At 46.8% G+C, this 27602-nt stretch overlaps 1 protein-coding gene across 4 annotated transcripts; it reads right to left on the reverse strand.

The window, feature by feature from the left end:
- Pnoc (prepronociceptin) lies at positions 1-27602 on the reverse strand. 4 transcript variants are annotated; one of them, XM_039093010.2, is made up of 4 exons: positions 27448-27602; positions 12715-12864; positions 3435-3843; positions 1-359 (listed from the first exon to the last, which is right to left on the reverse strand). In XM_039093010.2, exons 2-4 carry the CDS (start codon positions 12838-12840, stop codon positions 274-276), a joined length of 621 nt encoding a protein of 206 aa, XP_038948938.1. In that variant the 5' UTR covers positions 12841-12864; positions 27448-27602; the 3' UTR covers positions 1-273. The 4 variants fall into 4 exon arrangements, with proteins under 4 accessions (XP_038948938.1, XP_006252258.1, NP_037139.1 ...); XM_006252196.5 differs by lacking the exon at positions 27448-27602 and adding an exon at positions 27185-27353; NM_013007.1 differs by lacking the exon at positions 27448-27602 and having other exon boundaries at positions 3379-3843.

The following is a 27602-nucleotide window of genomic DNA, read 5'->3' on the forward strand; positions in this document are numbered from 1 at the left end:
TTTATTAACCATTTTGCTCAGTAGAAGTTTAATGGAGAAAGTTGTTTCAAACAATCAGTCAAAAAGAACAGCTCCTTTACAAACCAGTTATGGCAGTGGTGAGGCAAAACCCCAGGTCTGATTTCATGTTCCTCTCACCTGGCCCTACGAGAGGGCAGAGGATGAGCAAGAAGATGGGGCCATTAAAATGTTAGCTGGAGGAATTACAAAAATACACTCTGATGTAGCAACAGGATTGTGGTGAGACATGCTGTGGGGAGGTGCCGCGGGTGTTCAGTGCCTCAGGGAAGGAGGAATCCTGACTCCCGGCCTGCAGGTCTTGGTGTGGACACATGCTGTACGGGGGCTCACCTGGATGCCTGGGGAGACAGAAAGGATTAAGTGTCAAACTCGATATGTCTTCTGAACCATCCCCCTGTTTGCCCACGGGACTAAAGCAACCCAAAGCAGGCCATCGTGGCAAGTGGTTCCCAAGTGAGCAGAAGGGGCTCTTACTTGATGCCCTCCACCTACCTACTGCTTTTGCCTACTACTGGCAGGAGTGATTCATTGGATAAAAGGGAGGGTGATGGGCTGTGATGTAAAAGGCACAGCGACATGCCTCTTAACAGTAACAGTCACCTCTCCCCTGGCTCCCAGCGTATATGTTAAACAGGGTCCTTACTGTTCTCTTATGTGGCCCAGGCTCTCTAAGCTAGATGTCACGACAGTGGGATCATGAATGTGTTGCTGATGTCAGGAGGGTCAAGGCCAGATGCAGGAGAGAGTATTGAAAGTATAGGTCCGTGGAGAGGCTGTCCCTAAGACCTGCTATGCTCTTCTTACCGTCTGCACTACCGAGCCCCATCTTCCAAGGCCATTATTACACTGGAATAGGTTCTTCATTCCACTCCAGTGTTTGGGGGCCCCTCCCCCATTCCAATCTTCTGAGAATCACTGAGATCAACTTTGGCAATAGGAGTTGGATAGGGGATAGGATTTCTATTACACCCAATGGCAGGTTGGGCTGTGTGTATGCAGATAAACACAAGGTCTCTCTCCACTGGCTGCACCAGGCTCATTAACAAACATCCACTCTGGAACTCAGCACCATGCATGTGCAGGAGAGAGAGAGAGAGAGAGAGAGAGAGAGAGAGAGAGAGAGAGAGAGAGAAACAGACAGACACACACACACAAAGACAGACAGAGACCAGAGACAGAGGGAGACACACATATACACACAGAGACAGAGAGACAGACAGGAAGAGACAGAGACAGAGAGACAGAGAGACACAGACACACACAGAGACACAGATGGACACAGAGAGACAAACACAGACACAGAGACACACAGACACACACACACACACACACACAGAGAGAGAGAGAGAGAGAGAGAGAGAGAGAGAGAGAGAGAGAGAGCAAGCGAGCTAGCTCTTACATAGCGATAGGACAGCCATTAATAATACCCAAATGAGCTGGCTAATGTACCTGTCAGGAACTTTGCATGTTGAGCAAAGCAGGAGATAGAAGGCACTTATTAGCCCTGTTACAGCACCTCTCAGCTGGAAGTAATAATAGAAAAACCAACCGGCTGGCTCAAACAGTTTTGTTTGGTTTTTTTTTTTTTTCCCCAAATAAATTGATTCTTGCTAATGGGACTGATCTTAAACGTTCCTTAAACTGTAAAGAATATTGTTGTGGTTTAGCATTAGATATGGGCTTTGGTGTCCCTTAAGAGCCCCTTTGAAGAATGCCATTAAGATTTTGGAGAATTCGTGCCACTTCTGGAAGATTTATTACTAGCTATCAGACAGGTCTGGCTTTGAAGGAAATAGACTGCTTGTCAAGAACGGAAGTCGTGACTTCAGGGTGTGCAAGTTCACTCAGGATCTTTGGAGGTGAATCATTCTGTTATGACAAATGCAGCAGCCTTCTCCCCACAACCTAATAAGTGTGACCATCTTTGGGGATAGCTTGCTGCAGACAAGGGGCCTAGCAGCTTGGGCCATGCAGGCTGGCTGTATGCCAGAGGGTGGGCACCAAAGGTTAGCATATTCATGGCTACCTCAAAAGAGAATCATGAGCGACATGGCTACCTGGGATGCCTGAGAAGCAACAGGAGGGGCTGCATGCATTTTCCTTCTCTGCCTCAGAGGTAGGGAACGGCTTCCGTTGGGTTGGGGCAATATCAGATTGTCAAACTAACTCGTGCTTTTGTAGGAGGCCGTGCTCCTGAGCTGTCTCAGGAGATGGGGGTGGGGCACTGCTCATGTTTACGTCAGCCTATGTGGATGGAGGGACACGGACTTGACAGTCGGACTTTTTCTAGTCAGGAACTGTTACTTTCTAACGCCATCCCATAGTTATGCACTGGTGAGAGTTGGGCCTGGAATCGGCCAGCTGTAATTGGGTCCCTGATCTCTGATAGGCTTTATACGAGAGTGTGTGTACCAGAGGGTAGGAGTGAGGCAAAGGAAAAGATCACAAATGGCATCTCGGGAAGAGGCAAAAACCTGAAGAAGAAAAAAAAAGACCCATTTTTCCTTAGTACATAGTTTAGAACTCACTAGACCCATTAGGTAGAATTCTGGAATCCTGGTTCTGCAAGGAAGCCATTAATGATGAAGAACTGGTCTCTCCTTGGCAAAATGCCAGGGTAACCAAATTGTTAGAGGAAGAAATAAGAGCAAAAAGCATAACTCTGGGTTTCAACAAAAAGTCTTTGGCAAGGGGAAATGGGAAATATTAATGGTTTCCATGGAGTCCAGCCACCTTCTGATGTAGGGTGAGGTGGATAAGCTGTCTTTGAAGTAGAGCAGTAATCGGCCTTTTTGCAAATGGCTAAGAGGAGGGCTGGCTATTGGCTGTTTGCAGATAAAGTCTCAGAGGAAAGGTGAGCTGAATGGTTGCTATGGTAACTGGCTGTTAGAATTGGTCCACTTAACTGTCCCCATAGTAACTAAGCTCCTGGAGAGCTATAGAGGAATTAGTTATCTTAACATACTACTATTATCCCCATGGTAACCAGTCTCTGAATGGGAGTGGTCAGCCTCAAGGAGAATGGTGGGAAAAACTTGGCTTCCTGGAGAAATGGTTAAGAGGCAGAGATGTTTATGTGAATTTCTTCACCAACCAAACCTCTCAAGGGCTGGAATTCTTGAGATGTGTGTGGAGAGAGGGATTGGGTGCTGAATGTCTCTTTGTCTCTGTCTGTCTCTGTCTCTGTCTCTGTGTGTGTGTGTGTGAGAGAGAGAGAGAGAGAGGAGAGAGAGAGAGAGAGAGAGAGAGAGAGAGAGAGAGAGAGAGAGAGAGAGAGATTGGAGGCTGGCTAATGTGTTTCTAGGTCTGGGTAAATGAAGTCACTTCTTGCCCCCTGCTAGTTGGTGCCCAACTCACTCATGGGTTGCAGTGGCCGGTGCAGCTGGGAGGGGCTCCTTCTGGCTACACATTACCATTCTGGTGCAGAGTGCGCCGGCGTTGGCTTGACTGCATGCTCAGGACCAGGTACTGCCTCATAAACTCACTGAACCGCTTCTGGTTGGCCAACTTCCGGGCTGACTTCCGGGCCCCAGTGAAGCCCCCAAACCTTTTCTGCAGCTGCTTCTGCTCCACCTCATCGGCCTCATCTGCGACAGGCTCTGCATCTGCCTCAGGCTCTGCGTCTCGGGCTTGCACCACACTCCTGACACGCGGCATTCTCTTCAGGTGCTGCATCTCCGAGGCTTTCGACTGGTAAAGAGCAGCGGACGTGAGCTCTGGATCAGCAGGGCTGAGCTGCTCAGAGTCACTGGCCATGGCTTTGGTGCAAAGAGTCCAGAGAGGGCGGGGGAAGACCTTCTCTTCACACTGGAGGATGCACAGCTGCAAAGACACAGGGAGGAGGAAGAGAAGAGGGTCAATGCCAGGGATGAGCTAAGTCACAGTGTCAAAGTTCTGAAGAGCGGACGTTCTCAAGTATTGTGCAGCAGTGTGTGTGTGTGTGTGTGTGTGTGTGTGTGTGTGTAGGTAACATTAGTTACTTTCCTCCATCTCTCTCCATTTAATTCTAAATGTACTTTCCTTTAAAATTATTATTATGATTATTAATTATTATTGTGTGTGAGTGTGGAGGTCAGAGGACACTATATAGAGTCTCCTTCACCTTTATGTGGCTTCCAGGATCCACACTCAGGCCAATGGCTTGCACAGAAGCACTTTTATCCACTGTGACTGCTCACTGGCCCTTCCACTTTACCTTTTGAGACACTGTCTCTTCTTGACCTGGAATGACCTGACCCAGTTGGGCAATAATGGCTGGTCAGCAAGCCCCAGGGATCCTCCTGCCTCTGCTCCCCTCATCTGGGATCACACCCATGTGCTTCTGTGCTTGGCTTTTATGTAGGTGCTGGGAACGCTCAGGTTTGTTTAGCAATCACCTTACTGATGTCTCAGTTAGGGATACTATTGCTGCGATGAAAGACTGTGACCAAAGCAACCTGGAGAGAAAAGGGCTCACACTTCCACATCACAGGTCATCATGGAAGGAAGTCAGGACAGGAACTCGGAGGCAGGAGCTGATGCAGAGGCCATGGAGGGATGTTACTTACTGGCTTATTCCTCATGGTTTCCTCAGCCTGCTCTCTTATAGAACACAGGACCACCTGCCCAGGGATGGCACCACTCACAATGGGCCCTCCCATATCAATCACTAATTGAGAAAATGCCTTAGAGCTAGATCTCATGGAGGCATTTCCTCAACAGTGAAGGTCTTTCCTCTCGGATGACTCTAACTTGTATCAAGTTGACACAAAACTATCCAGCATGACTAAGGAGCCATCTCTCCAGTCCCTGCGCAGCAGTTTTACATATAGTCAGAGCTGTGGTTAATTTATTTTCAGTTGATCCAGCAGGCTAACACAGAATCGAGATATTCCAAACTATACCCTTATATTCCTCAGGCTAGGGGTAACCAGAAATAGTGGAAACATTATATCTTCCTATGTATTTTAAGGTCATTCTTTAGCTGGGGAGATGGTTTGGTTGGTACAGTGCCTGCTGTGCAAGCACGAGTCCCTCGGTTCAGATTCGCAGTACCCACAGACAAGTCGAGCACAGTAGTACTTGTCTGTGACTCTAGTAGGAAGCGGGAGAGGGTGGAGATGGGTGACTCCCTGGAGCGGCAGAGTCAATCTAAGCAGTCGATAAGTGGTGGACGCACTGAGAGAGACTGGTGGAGCAGGATAGAGGAAGACAGACATGCACGCAGGGGCACAGACATGCGTGCACACTACGCACATGTTTACCCAAACAAGAGGGAAGCAAACTAAAGCCCCTATGTGAAGACCAACCCGTGTCACTAATTTTTATTCCACTTATACTAGCCACTCTTATTTGTACATCATTTATAGTAAGTGATGTCCAAGAGGCTCTGGATGCACACAGTTGGGCGTGTGCAGCTAAACCTACAATTACTGGACTTGTGTATCTGCTTAGATTCAAGCTGGGCAGTGCCCCAAGAGCTCTCTGCTGGCTTGCCTCCCCAGTCACCAATCCTCTAGTGGAGAGCAGTAGCTGGACCCCACCATCTTCCCATCACCCCACTGATCCCGACCTTAGCCTCATCTTCCTGCCCTCCTATCTCTGTTTGGGTTTCTTGGAAGTCTCCCCTGTCACTTTGCTATGGACATTTCGGGTTTAGCCCTGACTCTCACTCTCATGTTCCTGGCCTTACCCAGTGGAAAGTCTCTCTTTCCCTTGACCTTGCCCATGTAGTGAAGGGTGTTTCAAGGGCCCCTCATCAAACTGTGGAGCTCTCACCTGGCTCCCTAGCTCCTTATGGTACAGAAGGTGTCCACTGTCCACCCAGAGCCATCTCTCTTTAGTACATAACACTGATCCCTTCTTGAAATCAATAGTGCATTTCTACAACTCCCTGTAGTCAGAGGTGGCAGGCAACAAGAATGAAAATGGCCATCTCAGCCATCTGCAGTGAACTTGGGGCTGGCTTGGTAGGAAAGAGCACCCTTCCCTCCTTTCTTGATTTTCTTCAGCATCTGGTTTGGAATGTGGGCATTTTGGGTTATCATACCCTTTTGCTGCTATCCTGAAACCATGAGGCTACTTGGAGGGTGGCATCTTGTGCTGGAAGCCAAGTGAACATCCTGGCAGAATAAAAAGACAGGAGACCCTAGAGCTGGGACACCAGCCCTGAACTCACTTTGTGGACGGTCAAATCCGTTGGCCCCCTGTTACCTTTAGGTCTTTGATACCAGAGGTAAATTTAATTCTCATTTGATATAATCTTACTGGTGTGCTTTAATTCGGATTGCTGTAATAAAATGTCCTGGCAAAAAGCAACTTAGGGGAGAAGGGGCTATGTGTTATTCCAGGTTACAATTATCATTTCAGGGAAGTCACAGCATCAGGAGCTTGAGGCAGCTGATCACATGACACCCACAGTCAGAAGCAAAGAAACATGAATGCATATAGGATTAAGTGTTTGCTTGCTCTCAACTCTTATACAGTTCAGGAGTCCCTGCCTAGGGAATGGTGTTTCCCACAGTGGGCTTTGTCTTCTCAAATACAGTAAGTTAAGACAACCCCCACAGAAATGCTCATAGGCCAACTCAATGAAGACCATCCCTTATTGAAATTCTTGTACTATGTGATTTTAGCCTGCATTAAGTTGGCAAATAAAGTTAATCATCACAGCATCTCTGTCTGCTTTTTTGCTTGCCCTTCCTCCCTCTCTGGGGTTTGTTATTTCACAGTTGATTTTTAAAAAAAAAGACTTATTTTAATTTTTTGTGTATGCAAATTTTGCAGTGGCTCATCATACATTTATGTGGTGCCGTGGAGGCCAGCAGAGTACTCCCTGCAGCTGGAGTTGCAGTCATGTGTAAGCTGCTGGATGTAGGTGTTGGGATCCGAACTCAGGTCCACCATAAGAGTAAGGATTTCTCTGAACCAATGACCATCTTTCCAGGCCTAAGTGAGGCTTTATATGTGAGGATCCATTTGTACCTCCCTCTGCCCTACCATCCTCTGTCTACGCAGTCTGTGTATCTGCCTCTCTTTTCCATCCCGTCTGCCATGCCTGAGCGCTTCTCAGAAGACGGAGACCTCCCACCGATCTTTCCATCTTTCTCTTTGCCACTCAAACCCATGTGAGATCTCTGGCAGGTCCAATAGAATTAGTCTAGTCCCATCACCCCCTGCCTACAGCTGCCTTGTGGCTTGGTAGGAAGGAGCTCGTACCTTGTCTTGTCTTCAAACCATCTCCAGACGCCTTAACAGGGCACACCTGTGCCGTGCGTCCTAGCCTTCCTTTATGGCTTCCTTCCAACTCCTCATCTTTCACAGTCCCTCAGGACACAGGACTTCTACACTTCACACACCTCCCTGCCTTTTGTCACTGTGTGCTCCCTGAAGGAATGGCCCCTCCTGCTCCCATCCTGCAGACCTGGTCACATCCTAACTTCATCTCTTTATCTTATTTTGGTTCCTTGGAAAGAATTTCTCTGTCTTACTTACCTCTGTGTTCCTACCCAACTTTGTATTCCTGCCATGGGGATTTTAATGATAGATATATCTGTAATACTTTATAAAGCATCATCTAGAAGGTTAGGAGTACTTTTCCTCATTTTGAGTCCTGGGTAAGTGTCTTCTTTATATGTACAGTGATTAGTAGTAGGCTAGGCAGTCAATTACATTCTCTTAAGTTCTAGATACACTAGTGCATAGGTGCATTTGGTTGTCATAACATATGTCTTTAAGAATATGTGTGTGAAGGTCAGAGCTCTGGGTGTCATCCTCAGGAATCTTGTCTATTTCCTTTTAGGAAGTGTCTCTCCTCGGCTTGCAGTTTGCTAATTAGGCTGGACTGGCTGGTCATTAGGTCCCAGAGACCTTCCTGTCTCCACATTCCCAGTGCTGGGAGTTTAAGCACATGTCACCTGCTTTTATTTATTTATTTTTTTCATTCCAAAGTAAGTTTAATTACAAAATGTATTGCAACTATTCTACCAAAAATATTTACTAGAATGTTAAACAAAACATTTTAACTTTCTTTCTGATAATTTAGTATGAAAGTAATTTTCATAACATTTATGGGCATTGTTCCAACCCAGATTCAGGAGAGTGAACTCAAGTTCTCATCCTTACAAGGCAATCCCTTAACCACCTGAGTCCATACATGTCTTCTAATGCAATGTAGAGGCTGAAGACGTTAGTAAAACTCCTTTGGTGCCAACAGATGCCAACAACAAACGGTTGTCCAGAACCTCATGTCCATGGTGGCAGATTTACTGCAACAGTGTTCTCCAGTCTGCAGGAGCACAGGGAGGTGTGTGCTGCACTGATAATGTGGGGAATGGGAGCAGCTCAGCCTTTGGTTCAACTTCACAGAGAAGGAACCCTCCATGTTTGCTGAATTTTCTGCTCCTTTGGTTTACAGGCAGAAGAGACAAATCTAGAGGCCACTAAAACTGAGTACTCCTGGGCTTCTAATTCCAGATGGTAATTAGATTTTGTGTCAATGAGAGAAAATGAAATTTTTGTGACCAAACCAGATGCCACGGTCTTTACTGAGATTCAACTCACGGCCAGAGAAATGGGACACTGACCAAACCATCGCAAGCATTGGTTTAGGGGAAGGTCTGAGGCAAGTCTAGGGCATTTAAAGGTACAGCAGCATTTTCAGTGCCGGATGGGCATATGAGCCTAATGCTTATTATGGTCTGGTCTGAGGTCCTCATCAGCTGCTTCTCCGGGATGGGCTGGTGGCTTATTAAGTGAGTTGGACCTGTTTCCTCAGCCATGATGATGACGTTGCTATATTAAGCCAGAGTTTGCATGAGCAGCTGGAGTCTTAGACTGGTGCCAAATTGGTTTGTGGAGCTGAGCTTCTGAAGAGACCAAGCAAAGGGCCGTTTGGGTGTCTGGATCAGAGATTAGGCCACAGGCTGAAGGTGCAGCCCAGCCACAGAGGCGATCCTTGTTCTAGTTCTGTACTGCCTATCAAATAGACAGGTGACTCCGGAGGGGAAGAAGGCGGTCACGTGTTGTTTTGGTTCCTGAATGATGCTTAGGACATATTTGTCCTTGGGGGCATTGCCAGAACAGTCAAAGGCACGGCTAGGAATGTAACCGCCACAGCACACCTGCCTGGTCATGCACATCCCTGGGTTCAATCCTAATGACTGCAGAATTGATAAAAATAAGCGGGAGAGATGGTTCAGTGGTTAAGAGCACGTACTGCTCTTGTAGGGGATCCAACTTCAGTTCTTAGCACTTAGCGTAAGCTCACAGCCACCTTTAACTCCAGCTCCAGGGGGATCTGACACCCTCCTTCAGCCTCCATGGGTAATTGCATTCATGTGCACGTGTGTGTGTGTGTGTGTGTGTGTGTGTGTATGTATGTATATGTGCATGTGTATTTGTGTGTGTGTATGTATGTATATGTGCATGTGTATTTGTGTGTGTGTGTGTGTGTGTGTGTGTGTGTATGTATTCAAAGGCAGACACTAACCAGGGGCAGCAGATGACTAGCACGGGAACAATCCATTAGAATAGCTTCTGCTGCAAATCACCTCAGAGTTTTCACTAACTGCACATAGAGATGCCAGGAGGCAGTTTCTGTTGCAATGGTTTTAGGACTTTGAAGTGTACCTCCCTCAACTGTTTTTTGAGAATGTTTTGTTTTAGTCTTGGACTCTAAAATAACCCTTTGAGTCTAGCGTCTTCTGCTTGAGCAGATGGAATGAACCACGCTGACAGTTAGGTGAGGAACCAGAGGGCACTGCCATGGGTTTGGATGTGAGTCACTGCTGACCAAAATTACAGTCTACCAAAAGGCCAACCGTGCCAGAGCCAAGTGGCCCGAGGATCTTGGGAACAAGTCAGGATTATGTAATGTGGTGGAGAGATTGGGAGGTGACCCTGGATGGAATGTGAGTTCCTCCTCATTCCACCTCATCAAAGCAGACACAGACAAGATTTGCAGACTCGGAAGATGAGACATAATTGCCTATGCTCTTGGCATTTCATTCTACTTTAAAATGGATTAAAAGGGAACACGAACTAGAAACGAAAAACAAGCAGGTAAAGAGTCCTCAGGGGCCACCAGGCACTGCAAAGCATTTATCTCCAACTGCGAGGCTTTTGCCAATCCATTTTCTGTCTTGTTTCTAGGAGTAAAGCCAGTGTTGTCTGGACCCCAAAGATTTGAGATCTGGGGAGAGCTAGAAGTGGGCTTCCAGCTCCTCACCATCTCGCCAAGACGCAAATGCAAGACCTTACGGTGGCTGCCCAGGATGGGCCCAGCAAGGAGCCTAATGTTCTAAGAATCATACAATTTCTACAGGACAGGCTGCCTGAGCCCTGTTATGAGTACACTGGGCCCCATGCTGGGAGACCTAGATTGGTACCAATATCTATCAGCAAAGGAGCTCATACCTTAACCAGAGAGAGGGGACAGAGAGGCAGAGACAGAGACACAGAGAGAACCAGCCAGCTAGCCATCGGTACCCAAACCAGAATAAGTACAGCCCATAGAGCATCACCCAGGAAGAATCTTATTTCAGTTTCTCATCAAGCTCAAGGTCAGATTGGTTAAAGAAACTGGGGTGTGAAAGTAGGTGGGAAAGTCCGCATATATAATGAAAATAAAGTCACTGGGGAGAGAACAACCCTTCTTTTCTTCCTACACACACTGGCCAGTCATATCTGTGTATGATCTACGGCAACGGCCTGGGATCCAGGTAGGTTGGGCATGTGCAATCTACCCCAAGTGGTCTCATTCTCATACCCGAGCCAGGCCCTAGAGCCCCAGGAACTCTCTGCTGCTGCTGTTTCCCCAAGTACCACAGTGTCTAGGGAAGACCTTCATCCTGACGGTGTTTTCTCTCCAGCTCTTTCTGACTGGTCCTGACCTTGGCCTCACCCTCCTGAGTTTTCTGTCTTGGTTTGGTCTCTTAGAAGCCTCTGTATTGTTTTAGCTCTACCTATTCTTCTCCTCTGTGTTTTCAGATCAAAGCTCCACTTGAACCTTACCTTTGCCTTTGGGAGAGAACAGTGTCATGAGCTGAAGCTTGACCTTGGCTTTGAAGCGTAAGTGGGGTTTAGCAGATGGAGGAAGGGAGAGGCAAGAGCAAGGTGGCAAGAGAGCAAAGAAAGGCAGGGTTCCCTGGGAGCTGTCAAGAGTGGCTGGACCTGGGCTTGAAGCCAAGAGGAAGAAGGTAAGGGGTCTAGCCTTGACAGTTATCTGCAGCCTTGGGGGAGGAAACCAGGCATGTAGTGGCATCTCAGAAGGAGAGGGACAGGGGTCAAGAAGCAAGCATCTACTTAAGGATTGGACAGAGAACTAGAGGTCAATATAGAAGGCCGGGAAAGGGTAGACAGAGAGGAAAGAGACCCATAAACCAGGCAAGAGAAGCAGGAGATGTTTCTGGAAGGATGAGATATCAGACAGACAGACAGACTCAGATGATAACATGATAGATAAGCGTCAGAAACACATCCCTTCAAGGGGTCATGCAGGCTGCGCCTCCGGATTGCATGACTGTGCAGAAGGCAGGTGTGCCCAGGCCTGGAAGAGTGTAGTGCTTGTCTGTTGGGGCTGAGGCCATATTTCTATTCGCAGCTGGGAGATAACAAGGTGTATCGGGTACCAACTACATTGGATTTCATGTTTGCACATTTGTCTTAAGCAATTCCTTGTTTGTTTTGAAAGGCCGAGGGGTTTGAAACACAGCACCTTGAAAGCAGCTTTACTGACTTCAAAGGGAAAAATAATTGAATTCTACTGGATTTCATAGGAGAGAATAGCTATCTACACTGAAGTTAAAGGAGTGAGGAAGCAGCTTATTTAATGAATAATTTAATTTAATGGTTGGTGCTTCAACTTGGACGTTTAAAACACAAGAGAGCATTTTGAATGCTCATCGTAGAATTATCTGTAATGTAAGAAATGGATGACAATATGCATGAGCCACAGATGGAGAACAAGTTACACATTTATGGAAAGAAATCACTTAAACAATGTGTAATAACATGAGAATATTAACCCACAGAAAGTGAGAAAAGTAAGATTCTCTTGGTTTGCTGCACTCCAATAGCCGATCGTCACTGTCAACCGAGGGGTTTAGATCGTGCAGGAGACACAGTTGATGAAGGTTTTATTGAGGATGACAGCCCCACCCTCAGTGCGAGGAGCACCATCCCAAGAGCTGCAGTTCAAGGCTGACCTAAGTGAGCTGAGCCTCAGTACCCATCTCTCTCCGCTTCCCGACTGCGGACCCCACGTGACCAACTGCTTCAAGTGCTTGCCTCCGTGCTCTCTCCATAGACTGTGCTCCCGAACTGTGAGACGAAATAAACCCTTAGGTTTCAAGGATTTTTGTCACAGCAAAGAGAAACGTGACTAATACATGGAATTGAAGAAGATTTACATTTTCTTCATATATAACACGTGTATTATGCATTGACACAGGGACGGGGCATCATGAGCAGATATTTATTGGGAGATAGAGAGGGAGAACCAGAGGAGTCTGGTGGCAGAGAGGGAGGATCTCTGGAATCTGGTAATAAAGAGGGAGGACCACAGGGTCATGGTAGGAAGATGTAGCTCAGCTCCACCTGTTTCCTCTTGGTCAGATGATACTGCTTAAGCCAGAGGACCTCGTAGGGTTTGCCTTGGAGTCAGAGGGAAGAGATGTCAGGGAAGAGGGCAGTCCCTCCACCTCCTGGACCTACCTTCAGGTTGAAGCTGCCCGGAGCCGGGTGGAGCCTCTCCTGGCAGGTGAGGCAGTCCTCGGGACAGCTGCTGAACACGCTGGAGAGCAGGCTGAGCAGCAGGACATCACAAAACAGGATTTTCATGGTGCAGCCGTGGGAAGCAAGAGGCTGAAACACATAAGGGGCACATGCCAGTCAGTACGGTCTGGGGAGAGGGTTAGTCAGCTGTGAGGACCACAACACAAAGGGCCAAGCACCATTCCTCCCTGAGGTGATTCCCAGGTCTGAGGTTCACCTGGGAAGGAAGAGTTTGTAGAGGGAGTCAGTGGCCTGGGTCCTGCTATCCAAGTCTGCTCTTGTTCATAAGCTATGTGTGGTCTGCATTCTGGGAGAGCATTCGTCATTCCTGCCTCTTGGCTGGCCTCTGCTGTTCCAGGAACAGCAGGTGGGTGGGAAACAGCTTCTCTGGAGGCCAGAAGCATTGCATCCTAGCTGACCAAGATGTGCCTTTAGCTCAACTTCTGCAAACTTCAGTTTCCATAGTCATAAAGTAGAAACATGATACACACCTTACCAGAGGGCTGTTTGTAGCCATGTACTTTCATTTGGAAGCTGAAGTGAGAGCTGTAAGGACTGCAAAGTGCAGACAAGTCACCGAGTGGTGGTATCCATCTCTCATCTCATTTCTCGGGAGGGAGAGACAGGTGAATGAACAACTAAAGTGCTTCCTCTCAGCCTCTCAAGTCCCTCTGGCCTGGCTGGGAGTGCTGTCCCTCAACTCTCCCTCCTAGGAAGCATCCATGTCCTCCCTGTCTGTCAGTCATGTCAGAATGGAGTTGCTGCCATAGTTTGAATGTTTGTGTCTTCTCAGAATATGTATGTTGAAATCTATGATGTTAATCTCGCAGACAGCTTGAAAGGTTAAAAACAAATAAGAAGAAATGGGAAAATGGTTCAGAGGGTAAAGTGCTTGCTACCAAGTGAGACTGGAGGTTGCATCCCAGGCACCTGCAAATGTGGAGTGGACCTGTGCTGATCCCTGTGCTGTGGGAGGCACAGATAGGAAACCAACAGAGCAAGGCGGTGAACTCCAGGTTTAAGGGCAAGGACTTACTTTTCTGTATATAGTGTAGTTCATGATTGAGGAATATATCTGAAGTCAACACTGGGGCTCTATAGATATGATCAGCACACACCCACACACACTATGTAATACACTGACACACTATGCACGAACACACATGCACATACAGCCACACGCTATACATAGACATGCACAAACACACTATGCATATACACCAACATACTATACACACACACACTATGCACACACACATACACACATATGCATGCATACACACATACATACACATATACACACTATGTGGAATATTAGTAAATCACTCTTCTGGTTCATCTGTACTGATATCTCTAGAAGCAATGAGATCATGAGGGTGGTGATATAATGAGTAGACTAATAACCCCTTGGTAAATGATAAGATGGTAACATTGCTGGGAGGCAGTGAATGACAGAAGGGTGGGGTCTTCTTAGAAGAAATAGGTCACATGACCCCTGTTTCTTATCCTGTATGCCTCCTTTTTTCTGCTTTTGATCTGCCAGGAAGAAGCTCCCTTGCCTTGATGGTCTCCTCAAAATCGAACTGCTCTGAAGCCATGAACTGAATAAACAATCCTTCCTGGAAGTGTTTCTGTCCTGCTGTTTGGTAGCAGTGATGAGGACAGGAAGGAACCTAGAACCCTAAGTCCCACAATGGTGACAGTGGAAGGTGTGCTCCTTGGGGAGAGCTCTTGAGGGACTGTCTGTGAATTAGGGAACGGGCCTCAGTTGGCAATGAAGATGCTTGTATCTTAGCATTTGATTTCCTGGTTTCTAGAATCATGAGGAATGAACTCCTGTTGTTTATAAACTATCCAGCCTAGGGTATTTTGTTACAGCAGCGAACAATTAAGACAAAAGCTGGCTCCCAGAATACAGGGTGAGGATACTCACCTTGACATTCCATGCATGAAATGTATAGAATGTCATGAATCTATGTGTATAAATCTATACTCACACACATACGCGCGAGTGTGTGTGTGTGTGTGTGTGTGTGTGTGTGTGTGTGTGTGTACATTCATTCTTCCAGTTTTGTTCCTCTGGAAAACCTCGACTAACAACGTCCTTATATCAAACCTCTTGAATCAGAAAACTTCTTCCTCGGATTGTGACATTTTAGGTTGCACCATCTTGCATATTTTAATGGAAAGAGGAATAGAAAACTAGTCTTAACTGTTAGCTTGACACCTAAAGTATTAATGAGGGACTGCGTAGCTCAGGTTGGTCTGGGGGCATGTCTGTGGGATTGCTTTGATTGTTGGTTGATGTAGGAGGAGCCAGCCCATTGTGGGCAGTGCCATTCCCTGGGCAGGAGGTCTTGAACAGCATAAGAGATGAGAAATCCAACTGAGAGCCAGCAGGTAAGCAGGGGTGCATTGTCTCCCTCTGCCCTACATGGGACTGAGAAGGGACTGAGATGGGACTGAGATGGGACTGAGAAGGGACTGAGATGGGACTGAGAAGGGACTGAGAAGGGACTGAGATGTGACTGAGATGTGACTGAGATGAGACTGAGAAGGGACTGAGATGGGACTGAGAAGGGACTGAGAAGGGACTGAGATGTGACTGAGATGTGACTGAGATGTGACTGAGATGAGACTGAGAAAGGACTGAGATGGGACTGAGAAGGGACTGAGAAGGGACTGAGATGGGACTTAGCTGCTGCAAGTCCTTGACACTGCGCTTTGCTGCAGTGATAGACTAATGTGGACTTGTAAGCTTAAAGAAGTTGCTTTTAAAATATCTTTTAAAAATCTACGTGTTTGTGTCTCTGTATGTGGTGCCCTCAGAGTAAGAAGTGGTCAGCAGATCTCCTAGAATTATAGGCAGTTGTGAGCTCTCTGACCTGGGTGCTGAGAACCAGAGACTGACTAATTAACCACCGAGACCTTAACCACTGAGATGACTCTCCAGCCCTCTGAAGTGTGTGCGTGTGCGTGTGTGTGTGTGTGTGTGTGTGCGTGTGTGTGTGTGTGTATGTCTGTGTGTATGTCTGTGCGTGTATGTCTGTGTGTGTATGTCTGTGTGTGTGTGTGTGTCTGTGTATGTGTGTGTGTGTATGTGTGTGTATGTCTCTGTGTGTGTGTCTGTGTGTGTATGTGTGTGTGTCTGTGTGTGTGTCTGTGTGTGTATGTGTGTGTGTCTGTGTGTGTATGTGTGTGTGAATGTCTGTGTGTGTCTGTGTGTGTATGTGTGTGTGTCTGTGTGTGTGTATGTGTGTGTGTCTGTGTGTGTATGTGTGTGTGTGTCTGTGTGTGTCTGTGTGTGTGTGTCTGTGTGTGTCTGTGTGTGTGTCTGTGTGTGTATGTATGTGTGTATGTGTGTGTATGTGTGTGTGTCTGTGTGTGTGTGTGTGTGTGGGGGTGGGTGGGTGGGTATTTTTTTCATAGTAATAGAAATGAAGCAACATAAATCTAGAAACTTCCTAGAAATATTGATAATTGACATTTTTAAATTGGGGCCATGGGGTGTGTGTGTATATTTCCAAAGTCTATCAAATTATAGGTGAAGAATCTGAATTTTACTGTGTGTAACTTTTCTGCACAGAGAATAAAAAAACCTACCATTTTCATTGCTTCAACAGAAATGAAGGTGGAATGGAAACTTTCTAGAAACATTAACCTTATTTAATGGGGCCATAGGGATGTATATATTTTCCAATATGCATCAAATTATAGATTTAGAGTTTGTGCATTTTACTGTACATAACCTTTCAACATAGAGGACACAACAAAAACCTGTTTTCATTGCTTTTTCGACAGACGATTCTGAGAAATCTTTGAGTTTTGCCATTCTTTTAAATTTAAATTTATTTATTTACTTATTCACTTTACATTCTGCTCACTCCCCTGTCCCAGTCAACTCCTCCTGCAATCCTTCCCCCATCCAACTCTCCTCTTCTCCTATGAGCAGGAGGGGACCTCCCTGGGTGTCCCCCCACTCTGGCACTTCCTCTCCCACTGAGGCCAGACAAGGCAGCCCAGCTAGAAGAACATATCCCACGTACAGGCAACCGCTTTTGGGATAGCCCCCATTCCAGTTGTTTGGGATGCACATGGAGACCAAGCTGCACATTTACTACATACGTGCGGGGAGGCCTGGGTCCAGCTTACATATGTTTTTTGGTGGGTGGTTCAGACTCTGAGAACCCCAAGGGTCCAGGTGAATTGACTCTGTTGGTCTTCCTGTGGAGCTCTTGTCCCCTTCAACCTATTCTTCCATAAGAGTCCCCAGCTCCATCCACTTTTGGCTTTAATGCTGTCTGCTGGGGTTTTCTAAGAAGTGTATCGCCTTGGTCCCTACCCACAACCATCAAATCAGGACCTGTGCCATTAGCAGTATTCCTAGGTGACTTACCTGTATGACTACATTTAAGAGGTGAATGAAGCCAGTCAACAGGAGTTTGTTTGAAATGGAGTCTCACATAGCCCAGGCTATACTTAGTTGTGATGACCTTGAACTTCTGATCATCGTATGTCAACCTAGAACCTCTCAAGTTCTAGGGCTACAGTGTATACCACTAAGCCCAGTTTATAGCGTTAGGCATCAAACCCAGGACTTCACTCTTACTAGACAAGCATTCTACCAACTGAGTTACATGCCCAGCCCTCAGTGAGCTACCATTTGAAGTGGGTGTAAAAATCAATGTTTGGTAACAGGGAACCCAGGAGACCTGGGCTCATAGCCTGTGAGAGCAGCGAGCAGACAGGTAGCCTGCCCACACTCTTCAAGGTTAGCACCTGCTGAAGAGAGCTGCACCAGATGGAGCAGGTCTTGTCTGCTTTTCTAGGAGACTTGTGCTTTATCCTTCAGATGATGGGGCGGGTCTTGAGCTAATAAATAAAGCACTCCGACATCTGCATCCATGAGTTTCTCTCCAATGCAAATTTTTCCTTTTCTAACCCAACAGCCAGTGTCTAGCTGAGATTTATTGCCTTATTATTGTAATAGTCTCCTAATTAGTTTACCTAATGATCTGGCCTCCATCCAAGCCATTGGATGATACCACTTCATTCTTAAGATAATCCTATGATGCCTGTGGCTGTCGGATGTTCCGAGGACTTGGCTGGCCACTGGCTCCTGCTCATCCACCATCATTCACCTTGGTAGCACTTCCAGACCCAGTGAGCACAGCTCTCACCTGTATTAGGTTTCTGACGCTTCCATATCTTGTCTCTAACTGTTTCCTCTGTCAGAATGCTGTGTCACTGTGTCAGCAATGTCCCCCTCCAGAAAGCCATTACTACACTGGCTTGAGCTAGACCAGTACTTGCTACTGCTGAGAATCCCAAGGCAATGTATTACCATGGGGACAAACGGGGCCCAGGGACCCCACCTGTCACATGCCAATCGGAGTGGTCCTGAAATGTTGCGTAATGCGAGTTTTCTTATCGGATCATCTTGGGAGAGAAGGCCTGCCTTCAGATCATGGATTCTGTAACTTGCCGGCTGTACTCAGTGGCTGAGTTCCTCATTGTGAAAATGGGAAGCATCAGAACCATATCATGCCGGCCCCAGTGGGTTCATGTTTCTAAGCAGTTAAAACAGCCCCTAACATAATATCAAACGCTTTGTGAGAGAAAGCAGAAGCATAGCGCTCACTTTTCAGTAACACTCTTCTCCCTGCCTCATTTCTGCCCTTAGTAATCAATTATAACTGTGCACGTCTGTGTCCGTTTCTTCCACTAGCATATGACCTCCTGGAGGGCAGAGATCTGGTTCTATCATTCTCTCTGCATGACAGGTACCCAGGCTAGGACACAAACTTTAGGATCTGCTCAATAAAAAATTGATAAAAGCCAGTGAGAAATCTCAGGAGCCCTCTTGTTTTTTCTCTGTAAATGCAGGGCTGAGGCATGTTCTGGAGTCTCATTGGGGGTCCAGTGTGCACATGGCACACAAGCTGCCTCAGGACCTTCACCCCCACAAAGGCTCTATTAGCAAACCATCCTGTTTGAGCAGGGAGAAGAGGACGGATGCCATGTCATCCCAGTAAGGTAAGATGTCACCTTTAGCAGACACTCTGATGCGTGTCTGCTAGAGGACTGGTCACAAACGGTCATGTTGGAGTTGGGTCCCATGCTAAATCTGTGTGGGTTAAGTAGGAGTTGTTAGACCAGCAATGGGAATGCTTCTTCGAGGGGGAAAAATGCAGCTCAAATGGAGATTATATAAAATAAATGTTCTAGGATACAAGGTTCTCTTAAACAGGCCTTTATGATTCTCTCGCTCTCTGATAATTTCTGCTCTGTCTCGCTCACAGCAGCTCAGCGTTTCTAGTTCTACTTAGGAAACATTTTCTTAGGATCTCTTCAGAACAGCACTGCTGTTCCCTTTATTGCCACACGGTGGCAGTGGTCGTATGTCACTGAGGGAAGGGTCTGGTCCATTTCCTGTAGTTCCTGCCTAGGCGGTTTTTTGCCCAGCTGATAAGCTGTGACAGACGACGAGAACTCCTGCTGAGGATACTCAGGGGCTCCGTCAGCCACTTGATGCGAGGGAAGTGTTGGTGTGTTGACTGATGGTTCTCATTTTCAATTTGGGGTAAATGGAATTTAGGGGTGCAGTCCTGGGACAATTTACCTCTGCTGCTGGCTATGTATGTGGAAAGCACAAGCCCCTTGGGGTTGGTTTTTGGGGGAGGACTTACCAGATTGACCTTGGTTTAGTCAGACCCTCCTCCTGTCTGTGCTTGATGGCCTCTCTTCTACAGCTCTTTCTCCTCTGTCATTCTCCTGAAGCATTCTCCTTCTTTCCTTCACCCCCTTTCTCTTTCCCCCAGCCGCCCACTGCCCAGACAGGGTCTCATTATACCACTTTGACTGGCTCAGAGCTTACTTTGTAAACCAGGTTGGCCTCAAACTCAGAGATCCTCTTGCCTTCTGAGTGTGGAGATCAAAGGCAAGTGCCTCCTCCTTCCTCCTCTTTTTTGAGACATTCTATGTAAGACCAGTCAGTACACAGCTCTTCTTACGTAGTAAGCATTGCACACTATTATTACATAGTAAGAATATACATGTACACAGTACATATACATATCCAACCCTGACTGGCTTCCAACTCACATTCTTCCTGCCTGGGTCTCATTTGTCTGGGATCACAGAAGGCTGTCACCTCACCCCTCCGCCTTCCACTTTAACAATCAGCTCTGGCTCCTAGTGAAATCCTTCCATACGGACAGTGTTCATTCCCTCTGCAAGTCCAGGAAGCCACAGGCTAGGCATGACCATGGGATTTCATCTCACGGGGATTTCATCTCAGGGGTGGTTTGCTACTGTCAGTATAAGTGATACAAACAAACGAGGAAAGCCTATGGAAATACATCACAAATTAGATAGCTTGTTCTTTTGTATTCTCACGATACCCAGTCCAGTTGTGTGCTGTGTAACATTATGTTAAAAATAGAAAGCTTTGTGCAAGCTTTACTTTTTAGTATATGTGCTGCCAAAGCGAGCACCAAGCTTTACTTTAAAAAAATTTTTTTTATTTGTTTCTTTTTGTTTTCATGAGACAGGGTTTCTCTGCAGCCCTGGCTGTCCTGGCACTCACTCTGTAGATCAGGCTGGCCTCAAACTCACAGAGATCTGCCTGCCTCTGCCTCCCGAGTGCTGGGATTAAAGGTGTGAGCCACCACCAACCAGCGTGAAGTTTTATATTTTTTTAAAGTAATGATTTATTTTGTTTTTGAGGCCCTGAGTCATTTAGCTTAAATTGGCCTTGAACTCACTAAGAGGGTGACCTTGAACTTTTGACCCTTCTATCCCTACCTCTCAAATTCTGGGATCCTCGGCTTGTGCTGCTATATTCAATTTATACGGTACTGCGGTTTGAACCCAGGGCCTTGTGCATGCTAGGCAAGCAACCCACTAACTGAGCTTCATCCCCAACGCCAATGTTTTTAATTTTTAAGAAGTCTTAGTAACATGTCTGGCACAGTTGTACATACCTGTTATCCTAGCACTTGGATTATACACGTCTGAGGTCAGTCTGGCTATAGAGCAAGACTATACTCTGTCAAAAAGTCCATACACACACACACACTTTCAATACACACACCCACACATACATTCGCACACATACACACACACTCCCACAATACACACATGTGCAAACACACCCCTACACACACCTGCACACAGAATCACACACACCTACACATATACACAGACATGCACACATAAACGCACTCACGCGATCACACAAATATCTATACAGACACACATACACATACACACACACACACCTATACACACAATCACACCCACTTATGCACACATATACTCACACATCTACACAGACACATACACAGACACACATACTCATGTGCACATACACCTACACATACACCCATACACACACACCTACACACAATCCCAGACACCTACATTCACACCAAAGCTCGCACACATACACATACTCTCATATACACTCATATACACACTCATGCACACACACTCACACGCACGTGCATACACACTCGCACAATACAATCACAAGCATACATTTGCACCCTCCCCATCCCGAATAACAACAAATAGGAGAAGCCTGAACTCCATCTGTGTGCTGGTTTGGAGCTCCGCGCACACAGTGGTGTCCGGGAGAAGGGAGGACGTTAGATAGCTGTGGAGTCCTACTTGTGCTTGCACCACACACTTTGTAACTGCGTGACTTTGGGCAACTTATGTCACTTCCCAGAGCCTCAGTCTTCTCCACCGCAAGGTGAAGATGATGAATCTCCCTTTGTTTGAAGATGACTCGTCTCCCCCCAGTTTATTAGCCAGAAATACCGATTGGCCATCGGAAAGCACAGTGTGCCTGAGGATGTTTGAGTTTTTAATGACTTCCATTTCATAAATGAGCCCAGAGCAATTAGCCATTCAGTGAGGCAATCCTATAATCAGGCCATTTTGTATTGAATAAAGAAAGGTTTAATTACCTTTTGTTTAGGTAATGGCACCTTATAAATTTGATTGTATCTCGCTGTTTATAAAGATAAGACACACACTGTGATTTAGTCTTAGTCTGCTTTTGTATACTCTTGCCTCTGAGGACAACGTAATTAGCTGCTTCTCTATTGGATGGAGACGGCTGCAATGAGGGCTGAATGGAGACTTTGAGTTTCGTTTCCAGAGCTAGGTAAGGGAAAGGCTGTGACTTGAATACTTTTGGTGAAGAAGGGCAGGGGGCTCTCTTTCCATCCGTGACACATAGGAATATTGTTATTTAGTTAAAAACAATAAAATAACCATATTTATTCTCATCTACAACTCTTATCACTTATCACTTGGAGGGTAATTTTACTCTCCTTTCTGGAATGAACGTCATTTCCCAAAGGTTAAGCAATTAGCCTAACATGATCCAGGTGATAAACACAGAGTTAGGACTTAGACTTAGGTATTTTAACCTGTCTGTGTTCTGGCTTCCCATAAACTCTATACAAGGTTCATGGCTTTGAAACGGGCAGCAAACTGATATATTGTTGGGAAGGAATCCCCATGACTGAAAGTTGTTGAGAGCCAATGACTATATAAGATTCCGTCCTGGGGGCTAAGTGCTGCCAACCCCACTTTACAGATGAAAATACTAAGGCTGGGAGAGATGTACTGCAGTGGCAGAGCTGGTATTGAACCCCTGTGCTTATATTTCGAGGGTACCTCTGATGATCTGTCTTCATGTGAATTCATTTGGAGGCCTGGCTCAGTCCCTCTCCCTGATTCACCAAGAGGTAGTCACAGTTAAGCAGTGAGATTCACTGGGAGAATCCAGGGTTTTCCTCATATCCTGGTTCTCTGATCACTCACTGGCAGGATCTGCTATTTCTTAATCTCTTTATTAATTAGGCTTAACTCCTATGAACTTGTATTTACCCCAGAAAGGTATATTAAGTTGCCTTCAGATTACAGGGTTATAGATGAATTTAAAGGTCATCTATAACTGTAAAGAACAGTATTCTATACACGTCACTGATGAAAAGAAAGTGGCTATATGTGCTTCTAGGAGGAAGGAGGCCCACCCTCGTTCTAATAGAAGCATCAAAGAATTATGGAGGTTCTCATAGCCCAGAACAGACGTTGAAGCTCCCATGTAGAGCACTGCTTTTTCTCCCCTGGGGAGACAAACTTCTTTCTTTTCTTTTATGGATATAATCACTCCCTTACTCTTTTGTTGTTGTTCTGCGTGGTTCTAGTTAACTTGAAACTCACTTTGTAGACCAGGCTGGCCTCACATTTAGGGATCACCTCGTTCTCCCTGCTGAGTGCTGGGATTAAAGGCCCAACTACACACTTACTCTCAAAAGATTTCTCTCCTGCTCCCCATTTCTACCCAGAGAGGAGGGGAACAGCTCAAGAGTCAGGACACATCAGGACACAAAGCACCTAGCTACCTCTGTGGACCAAGGGTGTCTAAGTAGAGCTGTGAATGAGAAAGAGCCCTGTGCTTGGAGACAAGGTCCTGGGTTCTAGATCTGGTTCTGTTGTTACTTGTGGGATCCTGGGTCTGGACTTCTCGGTCCACAAAGACAGTCAGGCTATGAGATGGTTAGTATCCTTTGGCTGTAGGAATGGCTGGGATTGCCCTCACCAATGACAGGGAAGGAGAGGAGACAACCGGGCAGTGGCTTCAGACAGCCCCAGATGAAGGTCATGAAGATCATTGGCTCACAAAGGGCCAGGAGGGAAGCCAGTCACATGTCCTTTTGGCAGTCACACATTGGAAGAGAATGCTCTTAATTTTCTCCTTCCAGATTCTGGCAAATCCTGCCATATACATTGTCGAGGTAGTTTGAATGAACTTTTTTAAGGTTTTTATTTACATCCATAAAATCACTCTGTGTTCTTTTAAAAATAATCAGAAAACCCAGATAGGAAGAGAATGATGAATCTAGACTCATAATCTTCCAACTTCTTTAATTTTGTAGCTCTAACAACCGGTTTTAAAGAGAGTTTTAATTGACATGATAATACGTACATGTTATGGGGGCTACAGTGTGTTATTTCCATACCGCGTGCACTGTGTAACAATCAGACTGGGGTAGTCGGCACATCTGTTGCCTTGAACATTTATCATTCTTATGTGTAGCAAATGTTCTAAATCCTCGACTCTAACTATTTTGAAATAAAGAATACGTTGTCATTAACCGCAGTTACTCTAGCATCCATTCCTAATCTCTTCAAATCATGTTACATATAATATAAAATGTCTAATGGTCAAACTAAGAAAGATGAGATTTAGGGGGTGAGGACATGGTTTAGTATATAAAATGCTTGTCACACAACATGAAAACCTGGGCTTGGATTCCCCAGAAGCCATCTAAAAAGCCAGGAGCTCCAGGTTTGGTGAGAGATTCTGTTCAAGTAAATACGGTGGGCAATAGAGGAGGAAGGACACCTGGTGTTGACCTCTGGCATCAACATGTGCCTGCAGGGGAAATGTGCTTTGTGTGTGTGTGTGTGTGTGTGTGTGTGTGTGTGTGTGTGTGTGTGTGGTGTGCTAAATAAAAAAAATTAACATCTCAATTTCTAGTAGCCTAGTAGGTATTTGGGTAGGTGAGCCCCTTTGGAGACCACTGGTGGGGGCTCATTCACATTTTGTGACTTGGATGGTGAGTTGGGAGAAAGCTGGGGACTGACAGCTCTGCACTACGGGCGAGCTGAGTTCAGCTCCTCTCAGGAACCCCACTCACGTTCTCAGCTGGATGAATGGAAGGATGAATGGGGTGACAGGATGGGGGAAGATCACAGGAGCAGCGTGAGGAGGAGAGAGGTTGGTTGTGATGCTGCAGAACCTTGTCTGCTTGGCCGGAAGAGAAGCCCAGCTTTCCCACCTGGCCAGTCTATGCTGCTGCAGTGCCTGGCCAAGCAGCCGCCAGGATTTTGACAGACCCAGGACCATGGGAAGTTGAGGATCAAAGTGGTTGTAACCTTTCAAGGGTTCTGACGCTCAGAAAATCAACTTCTGTCCCCCTGCTCCCTCAAATTGGTGGGCCCCAAATATCACAGTTAGTTTGTGGTTAAAATGTAAGATTTCTGTGAGATGGTGGGAGCATCTAGAGGCATTGAAACAGAAGTGTTTCAAAGATCCCTTTGTTCTCAGAAACTCAAGCCCCCGAAAGCCGATGTTATGATGACGCTCATTTCTGAGATGTGTTCTTTTGTTCCTAAAACATCAGATGACCCAGAGCACAGGAAATATAAACATTTCCTTATGGTCCCTGTGAGTTGAGGAGCTAGGGGAAGGGTCTTCAAAGCCTATCATTGTAAGTACACAATACAGGATCATAAAATAATTCTATAGCCAAGTTTAACTTACTGCCTGCTACTCATGGTTTCAAGAAAGATCAATTCCTTTGCCTTTCTTTTGGGCTTTTGTCCTAGCTGCCTTCAAACCCTGGATCCACCCAAATTCCCCCTCTCTTCCCACCAACATCAGTTACCGGAGGAAGTACCCTTCCCTAAATTCCTCCAGCCTTGGCTCTCTGGACCACAAGTGTAGGACTGATCACACCCAGCCCTGCATTATCTCAAATCGCTTCCCATCTGTCTGTAATGTATGCCTGCTACTAGTTTACAAGCACCACAGCCCTTAAGGGGAGTGAACATCAGACCCGGGACAGCTGCTCCGGGCTGCGCTTGCTACGCTGGGTCCTGTTCCTGCAACTCTAGAGATAATGATTTTTTTTTTCCCTTCCAGGGTTGTTGTTGGAGATAATGGGTGCGAAGTGCGTAAATCATTGCACGGATGAAGTGCTGTTATTAGCTTCTCTGCTGAATCTATAGAGCCCCGTGCCTCCCTTGCCTGGTGGGGTGCAGCTGATAAATACCTGATTGATTGAAGATGGGATTGCTTGGTGACAGCTCCATTCTCAGGCTGGGCTAACATCTAATCCTGCAATTACTCCCTTCACCAGCAATGCAAAACCTGCTGAGTTTTCTGCAGCCCTAAGTGCCCTCAGCCTTCATCTGATAAGGCAGCGAGCGATCGGGCAGCTGCTCCTGAGGAAGATGACCCCCTGATACACCGGAGCACCATCCGCAGACAGTGCCGGGGGTCACCTGGAAAAGTGTGACTGTTTCTCTCACTCAGGTGATGTGTGGGGCAGTTTCCCCTGCAGAAGACTCAGCGAACCCGAGGAACACGAATCCGTTCTGTTAAGGTATCATGGCACTGATGGAAGCTTGTAGAATATCTTCCTGCTAGGCTTCATAAATGAGAAAAAGGAGGGCGTGTGCGGCATCCACCCACAGGCAGCGAGAAATCACAGCATCCTCTTTGGGAGGTTTTGATACGAAGCCGGGCAGTTACTTTTCCTCCCTCTGAGATGAAAACTCTCGTTTGGGCTTGCTGGCAAATGCCGTGTGGAGCTCAGCTTTTGTTAGTCTGCTGAACAATGTTATTGGTTATAATTGGGGCAATTATGAGCTGCTGGAAGAAGCTAAACACAGATGTTTAAGCCCAGGCTTGGGGTATTCAAGTCCAAAGCAGCGTGCTTTAAATAGCCCCCTTTCCCGAATCATCCTGCCTTACTTCCCCGAGTTCAAAGGGAGATGGGGGAGAGAAGGGGATGGGTAGAGAAGGGAGGGGAAAGAAACGCACAAAGGCTGAGAGAGAACAGTGAGAGTTCAGATTCCCTGACCTGTGAAAGAGCTCCACACACTCTGGGCAGAGACCTTTTAGGTGGGACAGACGAGCGCGGGGAGAAAGATGTCAAGGAAGAAAGGATACATCAAGACAACCCAGGATCCAGAGGACCAAGGTCATGCCTTGAGAAACGACCGTGAAAATCACCCAGCCGGCGACTGACTGCAACTGACTGACTGACCCAGCCCTGGACTCAGGTGAAGCTCAACCCTCAGATCTGTCTTTCCCCCACATTATTGACACTTTCCATCAAGGTGTAAGGGAACCGGAATGACATCAGATTCAATGACACCAGACAACAGTTTGCACAAAGGGCAGGAAGCCACAGAACGAAAATCTACCATAAGGTGTGCCAGGGGCTTCGTAGGGCTACTCTGAATGGCAAGCCCCTTCCCAGCGTCTGCCCTCTCTTCTGCAGCCACCTCTCCCGTGTGCATCTATCACCCAGTAGCGGGCACAACTGGGAAAGCAAAACTTTTCCTCATTTCCAAGTTGAGCTTTCTTTCGCATTTCTCTTTTGAGATTAGCCAGCCCTCAGCCCTCCCCCTTCTCCACCATCGGAACACCGAGAAGAAGATGAATGAAGTCACAATCTCACAAGAGGCCAGTAAGCAGCCACAGTGGACAAAAGACAGAGGTGGAGGAGCTGGCCAGGCTGCCCTGCTCTCCCGAGAGGCTCTGGGCAGATAGTGCCGGCTGGCCGGTGCTGGGGCTACCACATGCATTGCCTACCTGACGCTGTCCTGTCCGTCACCAGGGCTCTCTCAGATGTGAGGTTTGTTCCTCTGTGTCAGCCACACCAGCATATATATCCTCCCCCCACGCACAGCCCTCCCCTTCCCTGCCTACCTCGATGATGACACATGCCTACGCTGACCCCCTTCATCAACCAAACAGCCCAACTACAATCCTGCCTGCCTGGCCCCCTCCCCTGCTCTGTGTTCAGACTTGTGAGATGCCAGCCTCCCATCAGCACAGCCTCTAGCCTGTTTCACCTGGACTCCCGATCAGCCTGGATCCCTCAGCTGCCTCTCCGGTTGCTTTCAGAGCCACTGTGAGGATGGCCAGCCAGGGAGAGCTGGCAAGTCACTCAGAAAAACAGACTCCTGGTGACAAGGGATAAGGCAGACCCCAAAACCTGGAGTCTTCT

This window comes from Rattus norvegicus, chromosome 15 (genome assembly GCF_036323735.1).
Source record: "Rattus norvegicus strain BN/NHsdMcwi chromosome 15, GRCr8, whole genome shotgun sequence".
Taxonomy (NCBI): Eukaryota; Metazoa; Chordata; class Mammalia; order Rodentia; family Muridae; genus Rattus; species Rattus norvegicus.